The sequence below is a fragment of the Rhodnius prolixus genome, unplaced genomic scaffold, assembly GCF_049639745.1.
Source record: "Rhodnius prolixus isolate KJV_2025 unplaced genomic scaffold, Rpr scaffold_2, whole genome shotgun sequence".
Classification (NCBI taxonomy): Eukaryota; Metazoa; Arthropoda; class Insecta; order Hemiptera; family Reduviidae; genus Rhodnius; species Rhodnius prolixus.
The window spans coordinates 37,099,094-37,122,943 of record NW_027411592.1 but is presented as its reverse complement, the minus strand read 5'-3'; the positions used below and the strand labels follow the sequence as shown (position 1 = coordinate 37,122,943).

Sequence of the window (23,850 nt, the reverse complement as noted above, 5' to 3'; positions counted from 1 at the left end):
AACTATGAATCAGTCACCAAAAACAATGAACAACAATATATATTATATATATATACAATTTTATATTAAATGCTATAGAAAAACAAAAAGCATTTTCGGCTTGGTAAATTACCGTCAGCCTAGAGTATATAGTATATATATATATACAGCTGGTATAATTACATAACTGAAAAAAATAATACTAGTCAAAATACAACAAAAAATAATATTCCTTCCAATTTACAATTTATATGTTTTTAGCTGTTGTATTCAGCTATGAGAAAAGCCCGATACTTATAAGCGGTAATATGGTGATAAAATAACTGCATCCATCCTCCACCATTCAACAGGAATACAACTTCGGAAAGAGTCAGATACTTTTTCCCCAGCCACTTTATTCTGTATTCCGTCAGGACTGGACAGACACCTACATAGTGATATAAACCCTCCTGTTCTTCTCTATTACACAGGGCACATAGTCTCTACTCGTATTGCTCTGATCTAATTACATTGAGATCTCAGAGGAGTAAGGACTTTTATCTCCAAAGAGCTTAGCATGGCATTAATCATAGTAGCAAAATTTACGACGGTTTAATTTTGATTTAATTTGAGAATAAAACCTAACTGAAATTGTTCTAAAAAATAGTTTTGTTTTTAGTATTAATTTGGTACGCTAAAAAAAATTTAACATTCTCTTATTTTTATTTGTCAACTTCGTTAATGTTATTAAATAGAATTTCATCTACAGTAATTTTATATCAAAAAGTATTTCGCTATAATGAAGTTCTCAAAAGATGAATTGAAATTTTTTAATGGCATTCCTTAATGTTCTTTTCTCTTCTTTAATATTTCAAATAATTAGTGACTAACCTAAAGTTTCATATTAAATTAAGATTTCGTAAAAAATATTTTTATTTTTTATTTCATGAAATTAAGATCATTCCTTAGAGTCAATACTTAAACACTTTTCTCGGATGTGATTTTAATAAACTGTTGTATGTATGTGTACATTTATTTGTTCAGGTATTTTAACAATTCTCCATAAAGCTCAGTATGAAAGTTTGGGATTAATTATTTGCACTCGAAAATGACTACTTTTTTGAGCAACAACTTCTCATTTGGCAGTTAGTAACGCCCACTACATAATATTCTTGATTTTTAACTTCCTACATTGATATTTTCAAAATTGTTCACCCTTTAAGAATTATTAACATTCATTTATTACTATTCCTGTATAAAATTTAGAATGAGCTCTTAGTTTGTGGCGTAGAGCTAAAAAAAATGTCAACTCTTAATGAAGAAATCTAAGTTTTGTTTTTTGTTTTAAATGTCTTACATTGAAAGCAAATATATTATTTAATCTAATCATTTACATGTACGAGCAAAGCGGAAACAACAAATTTTAAACTCTGCTGAAACAAACTGGGCAAATTGTTGAAACTTTGTTGGTGAATAAACTCATAACAATGCCTGTTTAAAACTAAGATAGATGGCCTTACTTGAGGTCAATTATGTTGTGTACCTAGCTGAGAGACTGGTAAAACTAATTAATTAGTCAAGTTGTTTAAAACGAGAGTCTCAAAAGTTGAACGCCATTAAAGCAACTAAGTTAAGAAGATATTAGCCATTAACGTTTTATTAATAAGTCTGCTCATAATAATTACAGATTTATTATAATTGGCTAAATAAGTAAATAATTTTCACTTACCCAGAATAGCTGCCAGTTTTACTTTCAAATCTGACAAAAAGTGCATTGCCAGTAGATACAAAATCATGTTTTTCCATTGCCCTTGAAAAAGTGTCACAGAAAGTCTTTATTATTCTGGAATCGTCCGGCCATGATGCGTCATATAGTGTTAGACTTTCACCGCAGTCACCATCAAACACAGCGATTGGTGATTCAATTCGATTGATGCGGAAACTGAAAATTAAAAGTTTTAAAGAATTTTTTATTATCAAGGTTAAAATTGATCGTTGAATACTTGATTTCATTAGCAGTGCTGGACTTTTATTTTATCGTAAGTTTTCCTCAAATGAAGAATAGGATTCTAAGACGAATCTGCAAATATATTACACACTGAAAAAGTGTTGGGCTTCTTTTTTTTTTTTTTTAGGGAAACAACGAGGAGTAATGCTAAATTGAGGCAAATTTTAGATATTCCCTTTTTGCTTTTGCCTTTATAGTTTTTTTTGTTTTTATAGTTTTAATTTGTTCTGGAGATTTTTTTAAGGAATAGAACAGTTCAATTTAGCATCAACATTGATCTTTCCAATGATATCAAATTACTAAATCAATCAGTCAAGGTGCTAAACCAAGGAAATCTAAAGAATAATTTAGGATGTGCCAGAACAGTAAGAAAAGTATTCAAACAATCAAATTTAAATTATTTTGATAAGCAATAACATATATGTTTCAATATCCACTTGTATTTGAAATTAAAATGAAAACCTAGAAGAGATAAAACACCACTCCATTCCAAGTAAAAGTTGCTATAGATTCACTGTACTCAGATCTACTAGAACAGAGGTTCCCAATCTATTTCGGTTTGCAGTTCCCTAAATAATCGGATTTTTTCCGCGGCGCCCTTAATACATAAGATATTTTCTAAATTTTTGACTTTCTTGAAAAATTGGAAAACTTTCCTTTTCAAAAGCGATTACCCATTTAACAGCGAAAAATTAAAAATAGATACTTACTACATTCGTTGGGATAAATAACATATCTAATTTCATAATTTGGTAATATCCATATCGAGAAGGGACAACCACCAAGTGGTTAGGTTAGTTGAAAAATAAATTAAACACGAATATTTCGCGGGGAGCCGCGGCGCACACTTTGGGAATCACTCTACTGGAAGATTCTTGAGGTAATTTATTAAAATATGTATTGTCTCATTAAAATATATAGAAACATATTAAACAGCATTAAATCATATTTAAAAACAGTCTATAGAGTGGACAATATTTTTGTGTAAAAAAAACAAAGTAACTTACCTCGGAAAGTACAGCCGGACAACTTGATCAGGTTGCCCTTGAATGAGATAAGTGCAAGATGTATGAGGTGGATACCAATGAGCTACGGACAAGAAGATCCCTTCAGAATCACCACTTCTTGAAAGATCATCCGTAGTTAGTAGCCAATCACAAGTTGAATTACGGCTTCCTGCAGTTTCAACATGTCCCGGCCAGTTTCCAACATTAAAATGGAAACCAGTGTTTAAGAGAGGTCCTGAAAAATAAATAAATAAATAAAGTTTATGTGTCATTCGAAATTGAGTTATAAAGAGTATAAATGTTTGAAGAGGTCTAAGGTGAAAGAAAATTTGGAAAGATTCTAATCAATCTTAAGTCTTAAAATGTTTCTCTATCTACCTACTACAAAAATTTACATCAATCGTTACATTTAATTGACACTTATGATATATAAATGGATAAAACAATATTTTGTGAACAAGCATCAGGGAAAGCATCTTCTGAAAAATTTAATTATAAACTTTCAAAGTAAAAAGAATTGTTAGAATCTATTTTGCTTTGAGTGAAATGTGTGACAAGTAGCGTGTCCCTGGAGCAATAATGCGAGGACTGTGGTATTTGCTAATGTGTTAGTTCATAAAATTGATGTTGGAAAGGAGCATGAACATGTTAGTTGAATGTTAGTTAGTAGAATAGCTGAAGTTTAACAAATACACGTTCTGTTGATGTAAATCCAGCAAACTTTGCCACATATCTTGCCAGTAGCCTGTTAGACAGTGCGAAGCTCAACCAGCCCCTGCCTCGATGGTACTCTCTACTAGAAGTAGGTTAATAACTTTTTCACTCCCAGTAAGAGACAAAACTGTGCCCAAATTCACAAATCCTTCTCAGCTTTCAAACTAACTCAATTTACACTAGTACAGTAGTGGTTCTTTACATCTTTGTAACCGATTATGTACATAAAATCTAGTCTAGACTATCTTGTACCGCATTTACTCAATTAAAATTTGTATAATAAAAGGGTAGTTTACGGCAACTTTAAAATGTTAACTGTACTGTGATGGCAATTTTGAAGAAAGTGTGACATCACAGCTTCCCAAAAACAATTTTCAATCACAAAAAAATCAGTGTCTTAAATTACTCTTTATATCCCTTAGGCTGGAAACATAGTGGAGCGGCGAGCAAAGCGGCGCTGATAGCGAAGAGCGAAGCGGCAAAAACAAAAACTAGAAATAGATAGAGTTGCTCTATCTTCGCTTTGCTCGCCACTATGCGCGGTCCCATATGTTTACTTGTGTTTGATTTCGCCGCTTCGCTCTTCGCTATCAGCGCCGCTTTGCTCGCCGCTCCACTATGTTTCCAGCCTTAAACAGGAGAGAGCTTAACTTCACACTTCGTAAGAACAAGCTAACTCAAATACAGTTTCTAAAACCAACTTTTCAAATAATAGACCTATCCTGTAAGGAGTGTATATAAAATAATATAAAGATAATCACTGAACCATCTTGAAGGTAATAAGTAACATCTCTATTACACTTATCTTAACTAACCTCCAACTTACTAATCTAGCCATCTTTATACCTATCTACCTTCCAATCTGTTTATAATGCCTTTTATCTATCTTTCTATCATTTTAAGACGGCCCAAATGCATTTCTATCTACCTTTCAATCAATCTTCCTTTCTGCCTATCTAGTTTTCTATCTATTTTTTCACCTAATTCCTTTCTAATATATATATAGGGTGACCAAAGTTATATGCTCCACCCACTTTTTTTTTAAACGGCGGGAAATTTCGAAAAAATAAAAAACACGTATTTAATCATTTTTAGTCTAGTTTATTTTCAGTGATTGACCCATTTTTTTAAACCCTTGTATCTCGAGATACAGCATCCAACTTTTGTTTTTCAAATGGAACGTTATATTTTTTGTTGCACTTTTTATAGTATTTGAGCTCCTAAAAAAAACAAAAAAAAAATTTTGAAATCGGTTTAGTTTTTCAAAAGTTATGGTAATTTAAAATATGAAAAACAAATTTCAGTTTACTGTCAAAATTACGTTATTTTTTTTAAAGAATCTGTTCAAACTGGGCACAATCAACGGCTAGGCAAGCCAAAACTCTGGACTCCCATGCTTTCTTTGCTTGTAGCAGCACTTATGGTGGCGAAGTCAAGATCTAGGCAGACTAGAGTTATTAGAGGTTCAGGTTGTTTTTTAAACAAACGTTTGGTGTGGAGTTTTAGGAAATCAACTAATCGGTTCATATTTCTAAAGAGAGAACTTAACAGGTGAAAGGTATCTAACTTTTTTTTAAGAGACATTTTGCCAGTTCTGCTTGAAGATGTTCATCTACAACGTCGGCTAGATATGTATTTTTAACAAGATGGTTGCCCGGCACATAATGCGAGAGTGGTTCGAGGTTACCTGGACAGAAATTTCCATGAAAAGTGCTTAGGGTCTCATTGTCCCATCCAATGGCCACCTCGATCTCCGGACTTAACCCCAATGGACTATTTTTTGTGGGGATACCTAAAAAATAAAGTGTACAGTATCCTTAATCCCGTGGCTTCAATCGATGATCTGAAACGTCGAATAACTCTAGTCTGCCTAGATCTTGACTTCGCTACCATAAGTGCTGCTACAAACAGAGCGTGGGAGTCCAGAGTTTTGGCTTGCCTAGCCGTTGATTGTGCCCAGTTTGAACAGATTCTTTAAAAAAAATAACGTAATTTTGACAGTAAACTGAAATTTGTTTTTCATATTTTAAATTACCATAACTTTTGAAAAACTAAACAGATTTCAAAAATTTTTTTTTGTTTTTTTTAGGAGCTCAAATACTATAAAAAGTGCAACAAAAATATAACGTTCCATTTGAAAAACAAAAGTTGGATGCTGTATCTCGAGATACAAGGGTTTAAAAAAATGGGTCAATCACTGAAAATAAACTAGACTAAAAATGATTAAATACGTGTTTTTTATTTTTTCGAAATTTCCCGCCGTTTAAAAAAAAAGTGTGTGGAGCATATAACTCTGGTCACCCTGTATATTATATTTTTGACAAATTATCAATCGTTAATCAGGTAATCAGGTAATCAGCTAACATAGTTTACTTAATTTTCTCACAAATTAAATAATTAAAATGTTTACTGGTATTTACATTTAGACAAAAAATCTTAGTTCTTATCTTCATCAACCAAACTGCGAGACTAAATGTTGGACCTTGTGCGCTAGCTTGGACTGTATTTAGGACAAACGTTACACATGGAATAGGCTGAAAAGACGTGTATACTAACTAACGCTGCAAACCTCTAGCAAGACTATTTGACAAATTATTGAAACTCAACCTAAATAATAAAAAACCTATTATACCTACTGTTATTACCACCTATGACATCGAATTATGGAGATTGACTATACGTTCCGACTCTCTGCGCGTCCAGTGATTAAAGTCAGTACTACGGAAAGTGAGGGGTGAAGTTGATCGCCTGCTCGTGGTGCCCCCTGCGTAACCTAAACGGTCAATAGTGCACCATCCTGAATGGGTCACGCCATCTGACCGTACCAGGAAGTAGGAGTTAACCGAGTATTCTGAAGGTGCTCAGGGCAAGTGTAGAGGCCTAAAGGAGCCAAATCTCTCCATTACACTAGGGGACTGTGGGCCAATCCTACACATCTTCGAAATCAAACAGATTAGAAGAAACAGGAAAAGAAAAACTGGACTCACGTTTATGGCAGTGCCTTGGCCAGAAAATGGAAGGATAAAATATTGAACTTGGTACGTAATTTTTACACCACAAGGTAGATGAGGTGGGACTAAGTAAGTACTTCAAGTAAATGTTATTGCTCCGTTTTTTGTATCTAACCTCACGAGTCTTAATGACCTTAAAAATCGTTTTTTCAAATTTCATTATTCTACAGCAGCTCATACTAATCCTTCAATCAGATACCTATCTTCTCCGCTTTACCAAGTAATCCTTGTGAGGAGAAGATGACCTCGCGATCTACTCATATCGTGAGAGCAGTATGCATATGTTCACGACAATGAAGTGAATGAAGTGGGTGTCGTGTCTTGTCCTGTCCATAATTCTGATATTGTGTAATCAGTACCGCATTTACTTGATGCAACGATTGTTGCACTTGTAAATTACAATAAAAGATTAAAAACATAAAAAATAAAACACAAATAAAATTCATGGGCAGGTCTACACGGAGACACCTAGAATAGCTAGACTATTTCTGTTTGCTAGAGCTGTGTCTCAGTTCTGTCCAGACGTGAGAGTTAAAAAGAGCTAGAAAAAAAAAAAAGCAAAAACGCGAGTGTGGGTTACACGATGACAACGATTGGTCTCAATATCAGGTAGACTGAAAACCAAAGACTTTCATAACTAAAGTCAAAGAAGTAATGGAGCGCCTGCGCAGCTAGACTGCACAAACTGAGAGGCATTTATATACACGAAAAGCCCCCTAAGATTAGCGCAGGTACAGTGTAACCTTTGAGCTGTTAAGAAAGGAATAACGCCTGGGTGAAACTAGGAGACACTAATCTCAGACACCTACTGGTCACTCTCTACAAGCGTGTACTCTAGAGAAAAGACGACACTTTCCGACACTAGTGGTGGGGATGCAACTCGGTTTAGGAGGCTGCTCTAGGAACCGTCCAAATTGTGACACTTGCTCTAGCTAGACGCTCTAGCTACTCTAAGTGTTTCCTACCTACCTTTAGAAAGAAATGGAAACCAGCACATTTTAGCTTTAGCAGTTTTAGTGTTTTGATAATTTGTGAACCATTTGGTTGATTCAAATTTTTCAGGCTGAAATGTATTTATGGATTAACTGACCAGCTGGAGAACTGACGAATTCTACAAACAGATCTTCACTAGTGCCAATGATTGAGTATGGAAACTTTCCCATTCCACAGAAGGTACCAATAATCGGGTAACTGGCGTCTTTACCATCGTAGATCTTTATGTAATCATACGGGCAATGTTCGGCACCTGTAACAAATTAGAAATTATTGATAAAAAACATTGAATTGATATGTTCGATGTTATGGTTTAAAAATTTTCTTTAATTACTAAATTTAGTTGTTTTTAAAATGGTAGAAGGCACTGCATATCACTAGGTAAGCTTAACTTTCAAAAGATAATTCTACTATGAAGGCCAATCACATTGCTAACAACCTGGTATTCACCTCACACGATTTTCCCCACAAATTAATATATTAAAGTTATTCTCAAGGTTTCCTTCAAACATCAAAAGTTTCCAAGTAACTTCACTATGATAAAAAAGATCATGAAAAGAAATAAAAAGATTTGATTAGCACAATTGGATGACTGGTTTCTCAAGAGGGGATCCTAAATTTCAGTCCAGCTATCTGCTCTTAAAGTTAAAATTCATCTCCAAATCTAAGAGGCTCTGATAGTGCACTATCTGGTGATAGGCAGTTTCAAACTGCCTTTTCTACAAAATCAGAACTTTAGCAACATAGATAACTCGCTCAAAAAAAGAAAAGAAAAGCATATTAGCAGTAATACCGCGTTTAGAGGAAGCCTAATCATAGAAATTCGCGTTTAATTAATCTATCTAGAGTACGTCGTGTGCATGTTTCACCCAAGAATTCAAAAATTACTCTATGAAAATTGAAATGAACTAAAATTAGTGATTACTAATAAGCTAATCAGTATAATAAAGAGACTTGCATTGTAGTGTGGCTGTGTGATTGATTGCTTGATAGATTTAGTGCAGCCACTTTGTTTAGCTCAAGATTGATTTAAAGAATAGAATTAGAAACTAAGGATTCAGAATGTAAACATCAAGAATACTTTGTAATAACTAATTTAATTACTAGAATAAGACGAACGATTAACTTTACTAACAATTATAGCGGCTAGAAAACTTGGTCCACATTCAGCGTTTTTAAGGTTGAATCCAGTCTTTTTTGTGTGGTTTACAACCCCCGAAAATTCCTAAAGTTGTTCTAAAAATCTACTAATTGAACCAGAAATTCGTCTAACTTGAATTGTTTTTTTTAATTTTCAACTTAACTTTTTATTTCTAATTCACGGCATTTCGTCTGATTCTGCTGCCATTCCAATACCATTCTAGAATATTCTTAAAACATTTTCTGAATATTCATAAATCCGTTATCTCTCTACACTTCAGCAAAAGGAGAGAGTAGAGATTTAAAGAGGGGGCCAGAGAGGAGCAAAGTTATTGTCATAATGACAGAGGCGTATTTAGAGCTTCTAATATTGGTAGAGATTTTTAAAAAAAAATAAAAAATAAAAAAAGGCAGCGGAGATTTCTAGTCTCATCATATTTACCAGTTTCATACATTGTCATCTTCCCATATCCTTACTACGGGGCACATAACAAAGAGAAGGTTGAATAATGAAATTCTTTTCGCATCAATAACTGTTTGATTATATATATACAGGACATATTGTTGTCCGTTCGCATGAGGGGTGTCTGTAAAAGGTCTATGTGAAGCTTTTTATATTGAAGCGACGCTAAAAAAAATACCTTTTCTACACCAGCATAACGCAATATTTCAAGTTCGGGAAATTTTTCTTTCTTATAACACTCCTAGCGAGCCAGATACTAGCATTATTGCCTAGCGAGCTAAAGGATATTAATTACATAAAGAAATTAGTTCATTTACTATATTTTCCATCTGTGAAGTACTTTATTTGCCAAACTTGAGAAAAGCAAAAAAATTACTCAGCAAAGTAAATAATAGATTTGATAACAAGCTATATTCAAGGAATTCTCCAGACTTGCACAAACAATGCTACATATTACAGAATTATTTCTATCTCAAGTCGCGCTGAAGACTATTGTCCTGCTATGTATAGTAAATATCGCCTGAATGACTCACCATTACTTAGTAGGAAACGTGGATCGACATCTTGGTACTAATTGGAGCGTTAACGAGATAGACTTTCCTCAATCGGTTATAACTCACACTACTTTGTTCCGAACTTTGTTCCCTCTGGAGGAAATTATGTAGGAAAGCTTTGAGTTCATAACTACCAGGCTTTTGTCCTTCTATACTAAGTACCAACTTTAATAAGCTATTACTAGTTTCTTTCAAGACTTTAGTTCTAACAGCATCTTCTCTTTAAAAACTTGCCTAATTATTTTCTGACATTGCTTTCACATAAATTTAACTTAGCCTATGCACAAGTCGGTGTCCAAAGGTTGCAAAAGCTACAATTCATTTTTAAACTCTTACAACTGATGGTATCCAATGTTCATTTTGAATTTCGAGTTTCCATCCTGAGTTAGAAAACCGGTTTTTAGGCAATGTTCTTTGTATGTACGAGGGTCGTTTGAAAAGTCCGTGCAAAAATAAAAACTACTTAATTTTTTGGGGTAAACCTTTTTTATTTTTCATCATAGTCTCCTTTTAGGCTTATACACTTCGTCCAACGCTGCTCTAGTTTGTTGATCCCTTCCGAATAATAGGATTTGTCCAAGTCTGAAAAATAGCCATTCGTTTCTGCAATCACCTCCTCGTTTGAATAAAATCTTTTTCCCGCCAGCCATTTCTTCATATTGGGGAACAAATAGTAGTCCGAGGAAGCCAAGTCTGGAGAATAGGGGGGGATGTGAAACGAGTTGGAACCCTATTTCCATTAATTTTGCGACCACAACTGCTGAGGTGTGAGCTGGTGCGTTGTCGTGATGGAAAAGGACTTTTTTGTGGGCCAATCGTGGGCGTTTTTCTTGCAGCTCGGTTTTCAAACGGTCCAATAACGATGAATAATATGCACCTGTAATAGTTTTACCCTTTTCCAGATGGTCGATGAGGATTATTCCTTGCGAATCCCAAAAGACAGTCGCCATAATCTTTCCGGCCGAAGGAACGGTCTTCGCCTTTTTTGGCGCAGATTCCCCCTTGGTAACCCATTGTTTAGATTGTTCTTTGGTCTCAGGAGTGTAGTGATGTATCCATGTTTCATCCACAGTGACGAAACGACTCTTAAAGTCCTGCGGATTCTTCTGGAACAGCTGCAAACCGTCCTTGCAACACTTCACACGATTTCGTTTTTGGTCAAGCGTGAGCAATCGCGGCACCCATCTTGCGGATAGCTTTGTCATGTCCAAATGTTGATGCAAAATATTATGTACCCGTTCATTCGAGATGCCCACAGCACTAGTAATCTCACGCACCTTCACTCTTCTGTCATCCATCACCATATCATGGATTTTATCAATGATTTCTGGAGTAGTAACATCAACAGGGCGTCCAGAACGTTCAGCGTCACTTGTGCCCATATGGCCACTCCGAAAATTTTGAAACCACTTATAAACTGTTCTAATCGAAGGTGCAGAGTCACCATAATGTTTATCAAGCTTCTCTTTAGTCTCCTCAGGCGTTTTGCCTTTCATAAAGTAGTGTTTAATCAACACACGAAATTCTTTTTCGTCCATTTTTTGAAAATCACTCGACTTCCTCGATTCAAACGAATGCCAAACACAAAGAAATAGACCGATCTGGCTGAAACTTGGTGTGTGTTCTTCCAAGAGATGCTACTAACTAAACATAACCTCGATACGCGCCAGTGGTGCTATCTCTCTGACTTTGCACGGACTTTTCAAACGACCCTCGTATGTGTAGACAAAACGCCACAAAAATAAAAAATTGCAAGAAGCTCTTGCAAAACTTGGCGATCATTTCTCTTGAACGGAAAGTACCACCTTACTAGCAGAATTTATTCATTGACAAGATTTTGACTTCAACGCTATTGTTTGAACTAGATTAGTGATCTTAGTTTGCGGTTAATTAATAAATTAGTTATTAATTACCACTTTAATGGAAATTACAGATTAATCAGTGGCTTTTTCAGGCTAGGATAAACTATATATATTCAATGAATTTCTAGGGATTAATTAATGCAAATAATAGAAACGGTAAATGTCTAGAGCCGTATTCAGGTTGTATTAACTGAAGGTATAAATCAAAAGGAGAATGGGTTTAAAATGAAAAGTTTTCATACAATAAAGATGAAATTTTAAAGCGCAAAGCAGTGAACGACTGGTCGAAAAACAAAAGAACATTGTATTAACATTCTTGTATATTTAAAAAATTAGTTGCTTCCGAAATTTAAGATTAACTTTAAATTTTATATAAATTTGTTATTTTAAAAGAATATTCTACAACAATACATTTACACTTAACTAAATGAAATTTTTCTTTTTATTGTATCTGGTGAAAAAAACAGTAAGAAATGTAGTTCAACTTTTCTATCAGTAAATGTGGGGCATTTCATTCGAGGAAGGGACTTTTTCTCTTTTACTATTTCTACTTTTCTGCACTTTGCGAATAAGTCTTTCTTTCAGGCGTCTTAAAAAACAACAGTATCACTGGACACCCTAGTTGGCTAACCTACTTTCAACTTACCTCTTTTGCTAAGTTCATTTTATTATAAAGCAGACAAATATATTATTGTTCAAGAAAAATCTAGTTCAATATTGTGAGTCTGTTATAGAAAGATGTTCTTCGATAAATAAAAGAATACATTTGCCACGAAGAATTTTGTAATTAAAAGTGATAACTAGGGAACGGATTCGTATGTATTTACATATTTTTTTCTAGGCAATTTACAGACGTTTTTCAACTAGAAGTATTCATACTGACACTTTTTAAGCCGTTTGAGTCTACTTTTATTTCACATATTTGGATGTTATCGCATATTTATACATATTTGATTAAAATAAATAAATATTTCTACATATTTAATCAAAATACATATTTTTTATTTTGGGCATATTTTCATAATTGGGAGGTGGTTGACAGGAACTGTGAACCACAGACTGTAGGGCTGTGAATCACAGTGGTTAAAAAAGTGTTCTTAAAAGCACCAAGTCGCATTAAAATGCTAAAAGATCTCTATCCAGACTTGTGCCTTCCACCAGAACCAATATTGACAAGATGGGGTACTTGGCTGGAAGCAGCTCAGTATTACTAGGAAAACTACAATAAAATCAAGAATGACCTTTCACATCTCGAAGACGAAGCAGTAGCGATAAATACAGCCAAGTCTTTATTCGAGAAACCTAATTTAAGGAACGACCTTGCATACATTTCTGACAATCGCGTATTTCTTGCACAAGCCATTACCCAACTTGAGTCTCAAAATGTTCGACTGACAGAAAACGTGTCCAACGTTAAAAAAGTCATCGAAAAGATGGAAGGAATACCTGGCAGTAAGGGAGATCTGATCTGATCAAAACTGGTAGAAGTACTGAGCAAGAACAAAGGGTGGGAGACCATCTGCCAGATTTCTGATATTATCAGTGGAACAGAAGTCACCTCAGAACATCGTGTACCCTTTACAACCAACGAGATAACTTCTTTCAGCAAGGCACCTATAACATCTGTAGATGTTGAACGATCTTTTAGTCGTTACAAGTCCATCTTACGCCCAGATCGTCGCCACTTTACGTTCCAACATTTGAAATTTCATGTGGTTGCAAACAATTTCGAAGGGTGAAGTTTTCAAAATTGAAAATTTATAAATAGTAAAAATGTTCTTTGTTGTATAAATCATTATAACTTGTAAAAACAAATTATTTTGTTCCTAATAAATTATTATAAATTGTAAAAATGTTCTTTTCTTGTATAAATAATTATAACTTGCCCCCCCCCCAAAAATTCCATTTTCATAAAAAAAAATGTCCATTTTACTTAAATATTCCAGAAAATATTTTAAGAAAATCACATATTTTCCACATAATTGACGAAAATAAATGCATATTTTAATTAAATATTTGGCATTTTTAAATACATAAAAATCCGTTCCTTAGTGATAACTCTACTGGCTGTGGAAAACAGAACTGTTGCTGAAGAATACAATCTTTAGAGTTTAAGCAGTACTACATGTCAGAAAGATTTAGGAAGAGTGCATTCTTCCTCGTTAAAGTTGTTTTGCTTGAATTTTAAATGAATATTTTGGTTAACTACATTAAACAAGCGAAGCATCACTCAAACATTTGAACGTCCCTACATAATTTACAATAAACCAAATATCTTTCTTTTACTTTAGGCGATTTAGTTGGAAACCCTCCTAGCAAATACTAACGATACTTAAGTGTGTTTTATTATTAAATCTTTTAGATTCCCTAGTCTTTGGTTGGATGAATAATGCATTTATTTGGATTTTGAAACAATAAATATTTATGGATGCTTTTTCAAAATTTAATTTATTTACTGGAAGTTTTGTTTTGTATCTTCATTTTCTAGAACTTTTCAGCAATATAAAATAAGAATGTCTGAAAGGGTAAACAGAAATCAAAATGCGAATACGGAACGATTGCAATTCTTTTCCTGCCACTTCTTCTTAATGCCAAATAAGGCGAAGAATTACAGAGAGCCTAAGAAAAAGGGGGTTTGTTAGCATCAAAAAAAGTAGTATGGTAACGAGGTAGTCAGAGTGATTTTGTACAAAAATAGATCAGAATGTTTACGAATTCGAAATAAGAGGATTTGTTAGATTCATTAGAAAGAAACTCCAGTGAGAAGCAATGTAAATAAATTAGTGGAAACGAGAGGGCTGGAGATATTAGAGGAGTCTCTTAAGCACAAAGTCGATGTTGGTACCAACAATAACATGCTAATCTTCTTGGCATGTGTAACACCATTGCTCTAGTGTATCAGTTCATTATTTGGCGTCTAGAGTGTCATTCGATTAAGATTAGATCAGAGCACATGAGGGCCCTATTCCTTAGGCACAGCAGCTTTAAAGAGGCTTACACTATCGACATCTAGTATTTCCAGAAACCGCTCATGTTCACGGGTTTAGCCAATAGCTTTCACGCATTATTCCCTGTGGTGTCCAATTTCTAGAGATCTTACATTGAAAAACCAGCGATCGATTGAAAAAGCAATCATAGAGCATTTAACAGATCCATTTCTTTTCGTCTTGTCAAAGTAGGCGCAGTAGTGCCAACCAGCCCTATTTAGCTAATTAAACTTTATGTTTTACAGACATATAATTTTGTCCTCAGACCCACAAGGTTGTGAGTGTATCTCAGCATTGAAGGTATTCTACTGCTGAGGTCGTACGAGTTCAAAAAAATTATCGTTTTTTTGGGAAGAATTTTATTAATTCGTCCTCAACAATGTTATCCTCTTCAAAATAGTCCCCATCAAATATTAGGCACTTATACCAGCGCTTTTCCCAATACCCGAAACACTTCTGGGACTCGTTCTTATGTATCGCTTTTAGCTCTCTCAGCGATGCCCTTTTTTTTTTACCTTATCCTTGCTTGCAAATCTACGGCCCTTTAAGGTTCTCTATTTTTGGAAGTGAGAAAAAGTCACACGGAGCCATGTCTGGCGAATACAGTGTTGTTACAGTCATTACAGTGTTGTTTTTAGCCAAAACAATACTAATCAGCAATAAAGCAATTATTAGATGCATTAGAATGGTTAAGATTGAGAAACTGATCCATAAAATGTTACGAAAAGTAACATCAAAACTCCTTTGAAAGCCGTACGTCATCTTGGGAGAGGTTGTTCGTTTTCTAATCAAAATATTTCTTCTCACGTATCACAAAATAATAATAACAATAATAATAATAAATTTTATGAGTAATGATAATCCCTCTTTGATAAAAGGGATCTTTCAGTTGGACGAGAGATTCTCAACGCTAGTCTTAAAAATTGACAGTGGGGGCTGGAGAATGAAATGCGATTGACCTGTGAGTGACTGATAGAAATAACAGATTGAATTGGTTGACTTAAGCTATAGCTTGAGACTATGCGCTTTAGATTGGCCATATTTTATAATAGCACGGTCTTATGGAAAGTTCATCTCAGGCGAGTACATTTGTAAGAGATACAAGCTATGTAATGATGCTGTGGAAAGACTGCAGCACATCAAGCAGTTTGTACTTTATTAGCCTCATCCGAATACTTAGCCAGACAGAATATTGTGGCGAAAATTAACCATCATGCGAGTGTGGCGCTGCCAAACCGAAAGACTTTCCATATTACAAACATGAGCTTACAGGCTCCAATAATTTTTGATACGAAATTGGTTCATTTGAGTTCGTTTTGAGTTAACTTGGCGAAAAAAAAACAGTTACTTTTAAAGCAATTTTTCGTAAATACATTTTTTATTTAAAGAAATTTAAGGCTTTTTATAACCATTTCTGCGCTGTTCTTTGGTTCTGTATGTGACATTTAATTGTACCAATGTTACTCTTTTTTATCACATAATAAGCACTTGTCATCCTAGACATATACACAAATTAATTCTGAAATGCCTCATCATCCATGATGATATGCTCTTCTGTGAATTATAAGCTGGAAACATACATTTATTCCTTTTAAACAGGCACATTACAAAAATCCATCTACCCTGTTGGGTTACTTGTGTCATATGCACATCAAATATATGAGTGTAAAGAACATATTTATACAAGAATTAAGAATTGTATAAATACAACGATGTAGAAAAGTATTTAGAGCTTTTATACTAAATATTAATTTTAATTTCCATTGCAATATAACTTTCTGTAAGTTGTAATCAAGTAACAGGCTAATTTCATTGATTCCTATTAAATGCAGCATTATTTGATCAAATGTAACCCCTGCTTCTAGATTACTTACAATAATATAAAGTAATTGCCTATTTTTTCAGGCCGGCTTTACATCCAACTACCAATTAGGTATCGTGGACGCAGGCGACTAGCAAACATACTTTACAGTAAATTTCTTTTATTAATCTTAAAATAAAATCCAAGGCCTAAAGACTGGGAATCGAAGCCAGTATCACAATGTATTAACACTGTCCGGTAGGACAGTTGTACAAGGGTTGATCGTCAAAAACTGCACGAAAAAGCGTAACGTTGCATCAGTGGATGAATTCAATATCACTCAACGAACTAGAACTAAAATCTACAATATCTCCAAAGAATAAAACTAAAAGAACTTGCTAGATAAAATAATATTAATGCGGTAAGCTCCCGTTTGAATTTATACCAACTTTATTACTTAAAATAATGATAGAAAAGCAATAGCTCAATGGTTATTGTATTTCCACGTGGACATCCCGGGTTCGAATCCAGCTGTTGCACTTAGATCTTCGCTTTTTTTAGGAGCTTCTTTTAGTTCACCGTCAGGTAATTGACTGTGTTATCTGTTACTGTCGGAGGCGGCAGTGATCTGAAAAAACTCCAGGAGTCATTGACCTCAGATGTTGACGTTCCTTAAAGTAAAAAAAAAGGTTGGCTAAGATGATGTGGAAAAATTCATTTCAATTCTTTTTTGTTAAGTTCGAATTTCTGTGGACATTAGTGCGTGAAATTTGTGTAGTTCAGTACGACGGTGAACAGAGGGAGCGCTTCCAACAACCTGCAGTTGGTTTTCTTTTGATCTTTAGTTAGACTGAAGAGGAGATTGTTCCTCAAGGGTACTTTACATTAAAGGAAGTCCAGGCAAAGTCCAGTTCAGTTGGAAACGTTCGTCTCCTTTCTGCTCTATTCATCTTTACTCCCATCTTTTATCTGTACTGGTCGTTCCTTCCCAACATCCACCTTCTCGCAGTCCACTCTGCTGAGTACTTTCTTTATGCTCCTGTGTCCGTAAAACGTACGTTAACCATTACCTACAAAGCTAAATATACACGTGCACACACTACACACATACGTACACAAATAAATATATTTGGTTGGCTAAGAATGTTGCCAAAAGCGCAATCTAGTCCCCAAGGTTTGTTTGAGACTGAATAGGGCCTCTTATTCGAGCGAGGGTTAGTACTATTCGGAAAGGACTGTAGCCGATGACCGCGAAGGGTGAGGGAGCTTTGTAAATCATTGAGGGAGTCGTTGCTCAACCATCCAATTTCTCTTCACATAATTTCACTTTCAACAATCAAAAGAATCAAGAGGGTGAGGTATAAAGGTCACTTTACGGTGAGGAAAAGAAACTGAAAACGTAAAGAATATTTTGGCTTTAAAGACACTAGCTGAAACCAAATTCAAAGCAATTACTTTATTGATGTATTTTTATTATTAATCAAAATCTCAAAAAACATAGTTTTCTAGAATTTGAATGTGCAAAAACAGAATAGTTCCTACTTCACGATTGGTTCATTAAAAACTAATATCAATTCTCTATGACTCCTAGTGTGAATGTCCGAAATCTATCTTTCAGTGGAAGTGAATGTTTTGATTAAGTCTTGCCTCTTTTCATTGGACTGGATTTCAAAGTCTTACTTTTGTTGAAATAATTAAACTTCTTTGTCAAAATCGTAAAGGAGATGGTAAAGGATCTGCTATTGATTTGGCTGGCCTTGACCACTAGTAAAGTAGATCGTTTTTTCTGCGATGGTTTACAAACTTACAACGGCCGATTAAACATACAAGCTATTAAGCAAACTTACTGTTGGATATTAATATTAATATAAATGATCAAATATCTTTGTAGACAATAAAACCAGTGTAAGAAAAATGATCTTCACTGACAACAAACGAAACTATAATAAAAAAAAAATTAGTGTATGACTCACCTGAAGATATAGGTCGCATTGGACAGGTCATAATATTTTCGCATCTCTGACCATCAATATTAAATTCTTCATTTTCTATATATAATTTAATGAATGGCTGCCTAGTATTCAGTTTATAGGTGCAGTGCAGATGACGAGGGTATATCCCTGGATATGCTGGCGACTGAACGTAACATGTTTGCAGTCTGCAGTCACGGAATGTTCTCTCGCAATAGGTCCTGACAAAATAAAAGAATATTTATTTTCTATAAACATAGTATTAATAATACATATATGAGATATTGTAAATTTAACATTCTAATTATTATTAGTTTTATTATAATAACTATTAATACGAGGGTCGTTTGAAAAGTCCGTGCAAAAATAAAAACTGCTTAATTTTTTGGGGTAAACCTTTTTTATTTTTCAACATAGTCTCCTTTTAGACTTATACACTTCGTCCAACGCTGCTCTAGTTTGTTGATCCCTTCCGAATAATAGGATTTGTCCAAGTCTGAAAAATAGCCATTCGTTTCTGCAATCACCTCCTCGTTTGAATAAAATCTTTTTCCCGCCAGCCATTTCTTCATATTGGGGAACAAATAGTAGTCCGAGGGAGCCAAGTCTGGAGAATAGGGGGGATGTGAAACGAGTTGGAACCCTATTTCCATTAATTTTGCGACCACAACTGCTGAGGTGTGAGCTGGTGCGTTGTCGTAATGAAAAAGGACTTTTTTGTGGGCGTTTTTCTTGCAGCTCGGTTTTCAAACGGTCCAATAACGATGAATAATATGCACCTGTTATAGTTTTACCCTTTTCCAGATAGTCGATGAGGATTATTCCTTGCGAATCCTAAAAGACAGTCGCAATAATCTTTCCGGCCGAAGGAACGGTCTTCGCCTTTTTTGGCGCAGATTCCCCCTTGGTCTCAGGAGTGTAGTGATGTATCCAAGTTTCATCCACAGTGACGAAACGACGCTTAAAGTCCTGCGGATTCTTCTGGAACAGCTGCAAACCGTTCTTGCAACACTTCACACGATTCCGTTTTTGGTCAATTGTGAGCAATCGCGGCACCCATCTTGCAGATAGCTTTGTCATGTCCAAATGTTGATGCAAAATATTATGTACCCGTTCATTCGAGATGCCCACAGCACTAGCAATCTCACGCACCTTCACTCTTCTGTCATCCGTCACCATATCATGGATTTTATCAATGATTTCTGGAGTAGTAACCTCAACAGGGCGCCCAGAACGTTCAGCGTCACTTGTGCCCATATGGCCACTCCGAAAATTTTGAAACCACTTATAAACTGTTCTAATCGAAGGTGTAGAGTCACCATAATGTTTATCAAGCTTCTCTTTAGTCTCCTGAGGCGTTTTGCCTTTCATAAAGTAGTGTTTAATCAACACACGAAATTCTTTTTCGTCCATTTTTTGAAATTCACTCGACTTCCTCGATTCAAACGAATGCCAAACACAAAGAAATAGACCGATCTGGCTGAAACTTGGTGTGTGTTCTTCCAAGAGATGCTACTAACTAAACATAACCTCGATACGCGCCAGCTTGTCTTTATTTCATAATGCAAGTTGAACGTTTGAAAACCAAAAAAACATTGTATTGCACACAAAGATAACTCACACAAACACTGTGTAAGACTATCTTCAGCAGGGGTCCCCAAACTACGGCCTGCGGGCCCCTGAGGACATTTATCCGGCCCTCGCCGCCCTTCCAGAAGGGGCATCTTTTTCATTAGTGATCAGTGAGAGGAGCACTACATGTGGCGGTGCCGCAAAGCGTTGCGTCGCTCATGTACAGTACTACTTGTAGATGTAGACGCGGATGCACGCGTCACGGCTCCGAAAAATAACAGCAGAAGTAGGAAGAAAGGCAAAGCACACTATAACTAAACCGGACATTGACCATCTCACTAGCCAAAAGCAGGTCCATAATTCCCACAGAAATACTGGGCAGTTTGTTGATTTAAATTTACTTGTTCTTTATTTGAAATATTCTATTTGTTCCCGTTTTGTTTTGTTTTTTTACTTTAAAATAGTTTGTTTTATAGTCCGGCCCTCCAACGGTCTGGGGGACAGTGAACTGGCCCCCTGTGTAAAAAGTTTAGGGACCCCTGATCTACAGGGTCAGAAGACTCTGAAGAGTCTATAAACTAGGAAGTAGAGTTCAAACTATTTAAACTTAAACTTAATCTACATTAATTTTCACTCTTGAGAAGTAAGCTGCCTTATAAGTAGTTACCACTTTTTACGATTAATATAATGTATTCCAATAATTCAGGACGGAGTTCTTGATTTCGTCTTCCATTAAGGATTGAGTTTAAGTTCAAGACATGAGTAAGCGCTTAAAACTTAAGTGATTTTCACTCCTAAATAAGCACATACTCTCATGCAGGAGCAAAGTATTAAAACCAGGACATTGCAACCGCGTCACTCATTAGTGCGGCTGGTGAAACGCAATTTAATTGATACCCACCATGTTAATGTAATTATCTTTTACAAAGTAATTTCTTTAATAAAAATATATATGTAATAGACTTTTAGCTTATTACGTTTGCTTGTATTTATCGTACAATTAGAATGTTTTTTTAAAGAACCACAAGCAAATCACGAAAAAAAAGCGATAGCGATTACTTTTAATATATTACTATCTTTGAAAGTATTTTTATGTTATACTTGATGAAATAATTTGAAATTCGATTAAACTTTAGATTAATCTAGCAATAGACGCAACTCGGGACCAAAGAAAAGCTACCGCAAGAACGATAGATGAAAAACGAACTCGTATTGGCAGGTAATCTCTCACAATAAACTCTTAGGAAACATGGTCCACTATAAGTTCAAATTTAATCTAATCTTCTTGAATTCATTTATATATTATTACATAGAAATTTGGAATTTATGTCTTATCAACGAGTCTTCACTAAACTTAAGGCGTCAATGACGGAGTTTGCTCAGAGCAATCCATGTAGTGCAAGCAAGTAGTCATACTGGTATTGCGTTGAAAATATCAGAACAAGCAAATCACGTAAAAATAACGATAGTGATTACTTTTAATATATTTCTATCTTTGATACTATTCCTTGACTATTCAAAATACTTCTTTACTAATTAAAGTAGATAGTGTCGGGACTTATTGCGCAGAGATCAAGGCGAGTGTACCTCATTGTCTTTACATTTTCTTTTCCTTAGCTCTCTGTCCAATGATGAAAAGTATTGTTTGCAACGAGAGAACAATCACCGGAAGCTAGCCGAAGATTCAGGCGCCAATGTTGAAGGAATTCACTTAAAAACAATATTAACCAGAGTCTGTACAAGAATTCAGGGCATTGTTTACTCTTTATATCATATATTTTCTGATTTATATATATTCTAGTATACGAGGTGTGGCTATTAAATAACGAGACTATTGCTGTAAAACATTTTATTTTAAATTTATACATATTTAGTTATTATCACCTTCAATATTCACCCCCCCTCCCCTATCCCTACAACGCTCCATGCAAATTTACCATGGTTCGAAACAGTGCTGGAAGTCTTTTTCTGTCAGCTCCTGCACGACGCGTGCCGCTTTTTCTTTCACAGCTTCAACCGACTGAAATCGTGTTCCTTTTAATGCAGATTTGACTTTGGGGAACAGATAAAAGTCACATGGGGCCAGGTTAGGCGAATAAGGCGGTTGACGTAAAACTGGGATGTTGCACTTGGCTAGAAACGTCTTGACAGGCAGTGCAGTATGAGCCGGCGCGTTGTCTTGATGGAGAACCCATGACTTGTTCTTCCACAAATCGGGTCGTTTTTTCCTTACTCTTTCACGGAGTTGAGCAAGCACCTCACGGTAGTAATGTTGATTAATTATAATCGATATTTTCATCCGTTTTGGACGTGGAAGGGCGACCCGGGCGGTCATCATCTCCGACGTCTTCTCGGCCATTTTGGAAACGCTTGAACCACTCAAAAACTCGCGCACGTAATTAACATTCATCACCATAAACTTCTTTTAATAAAAGATTAGTTTCAGTAGCGGTTTTACCCAGTTTCATGTGAAATTTCACGACAATTCGTTGCTCTACTACATGTGTAGTATCATGTTTTCGGCAAAACGAAACTAACACCTCTTACACAAACGTCGGTTCCGGCCAGACAGAATTCTCTACAAACACGTGAGACGCTGCAATCGAAAGAGAAGGCTTTACGCTGCACAGCTGTCTGTCGTTAAGATTTGGCGCACGCATAGTTTTTCTGTAGCAGCATCAGTCTCGTTATTTAATAGCCACACCTCGTAAACTGTAGTCAGCAATGTTGTCATTGACGTTTGTAAGGGAAGGAAATCATGTTATAAATACTTTTTATTGTTTTTAGCTGTTTTCTTTATTTAAAAAATGCATTATTATAATGATTGTAATATAAAACTTTTTCTTTTTATTATGCTACGTCCCTTTACCAATGTTGACTACGAACAAGAATTACGCATACATCAAAAGGAAACGTTAATCTGGTCTATGCAATAACTTGAAAAGAAAGAAAAATAAAATCAAAATGAGACCCACGATGATTAAAGTCAGGTTATCATGTCTACTCACCAACGTGATCTTTCGAATCAGAAAAAAAGAAACCTAAAACTAAATAAATGAATGAAATAAATCAACATATCAAATATGAGCATAACAAATAATTATTTTTCATTGAAAGCATAAACTTCAATTTTATGAACAGAAAAATCTCATACAATACATTTATTAAGCGAACAACAATAAAAATGAAATCTAGAGAATAGAGTAACAACAATATCAAAGCACTTTGATTAAAGTTGAGAGAAGCAGCAATCTATATTTGTGAGTAATAAACACATTAAATTGCTTTTAATGGAGGTTTCCCCACATCAATGTGTCACTTTTCCTTTGTAATCCAAGATATATCTAGGACGAATGAAGTGGCAATAGAACTAAATTTAAAGAAGTGGCGGGTGGTTTGTGTACAGATTGTATTGTCCCAATGTCATGATGAAAATTACGATATCTGCTGCTAGCATTTCAAAACAGTTCGATGGAGAGGTAATAACGGACCAATAGAGTTTAGTGTTGAGTATCTGTTACAAAATAATTAAACTCGTCCCTTTCTTCAAATCGCTTCCTAACCTTTTTTATGCTCGAGATTCATTAAACACAAACAATATTATTTTTTCCCCTCTTTATTTCACTGTGAAATAACTGCAATAGATTTTTATTTCAGTTAACATTCCGCTTACTAGTGGCTTTCTAGATTTACTAGTGCTTACTAGATCTTGAAAGTGCTAGCAGCGTATATGCATTTTTTTTTTTCATAAATTACATTAACATACCATTTTGTTAAAAGTAGGAAGTGACATCACTAAAACTCGATCCT

The 23,850-nt window shown here is 35.0% G+C and overlaps 1 protein-coding gene across 2 annotated transcripts in view; it reads right to left on the bottom strand.

The window, feature by feature from the left end:
- The window catches only part of LOC141449574 (cubilin), a 31,125-nt gene extending 12,477 nt beyond the window's left edge, over nt 1–18,648 (bottom strand). For both annotated transcript variants that reach the window (XR_012455597.1, XM_074119122.1), the window contains exons 1-4: nt 18,472–18,648; nt 7,789–7,944; nt 2,974–3,208; nt 1,688–1,900 (exon numbers count right to left, since the gene is read on the bottom strand). Coding sequence is in view for 1 of the 2 variants with exons in the window: in XM_074119122.1 (XP_073975223.1) it covers nt 1,688–1,900; nt 2,974–3,208; nt 7,789–7,944; nt 18,472–18,502 (635 nt within the window). In the remaining variant the exon portion in view is untranslated. The remainder of the gene's footprint in view (nt 1–1,687; nt 1,901–2,973; nt 3,209–7,788; nt 7,945–18,471) is intronic.
- Between the last annotated feature and the right edge of the window lie 5,202 nt (nt 18,649–23,850).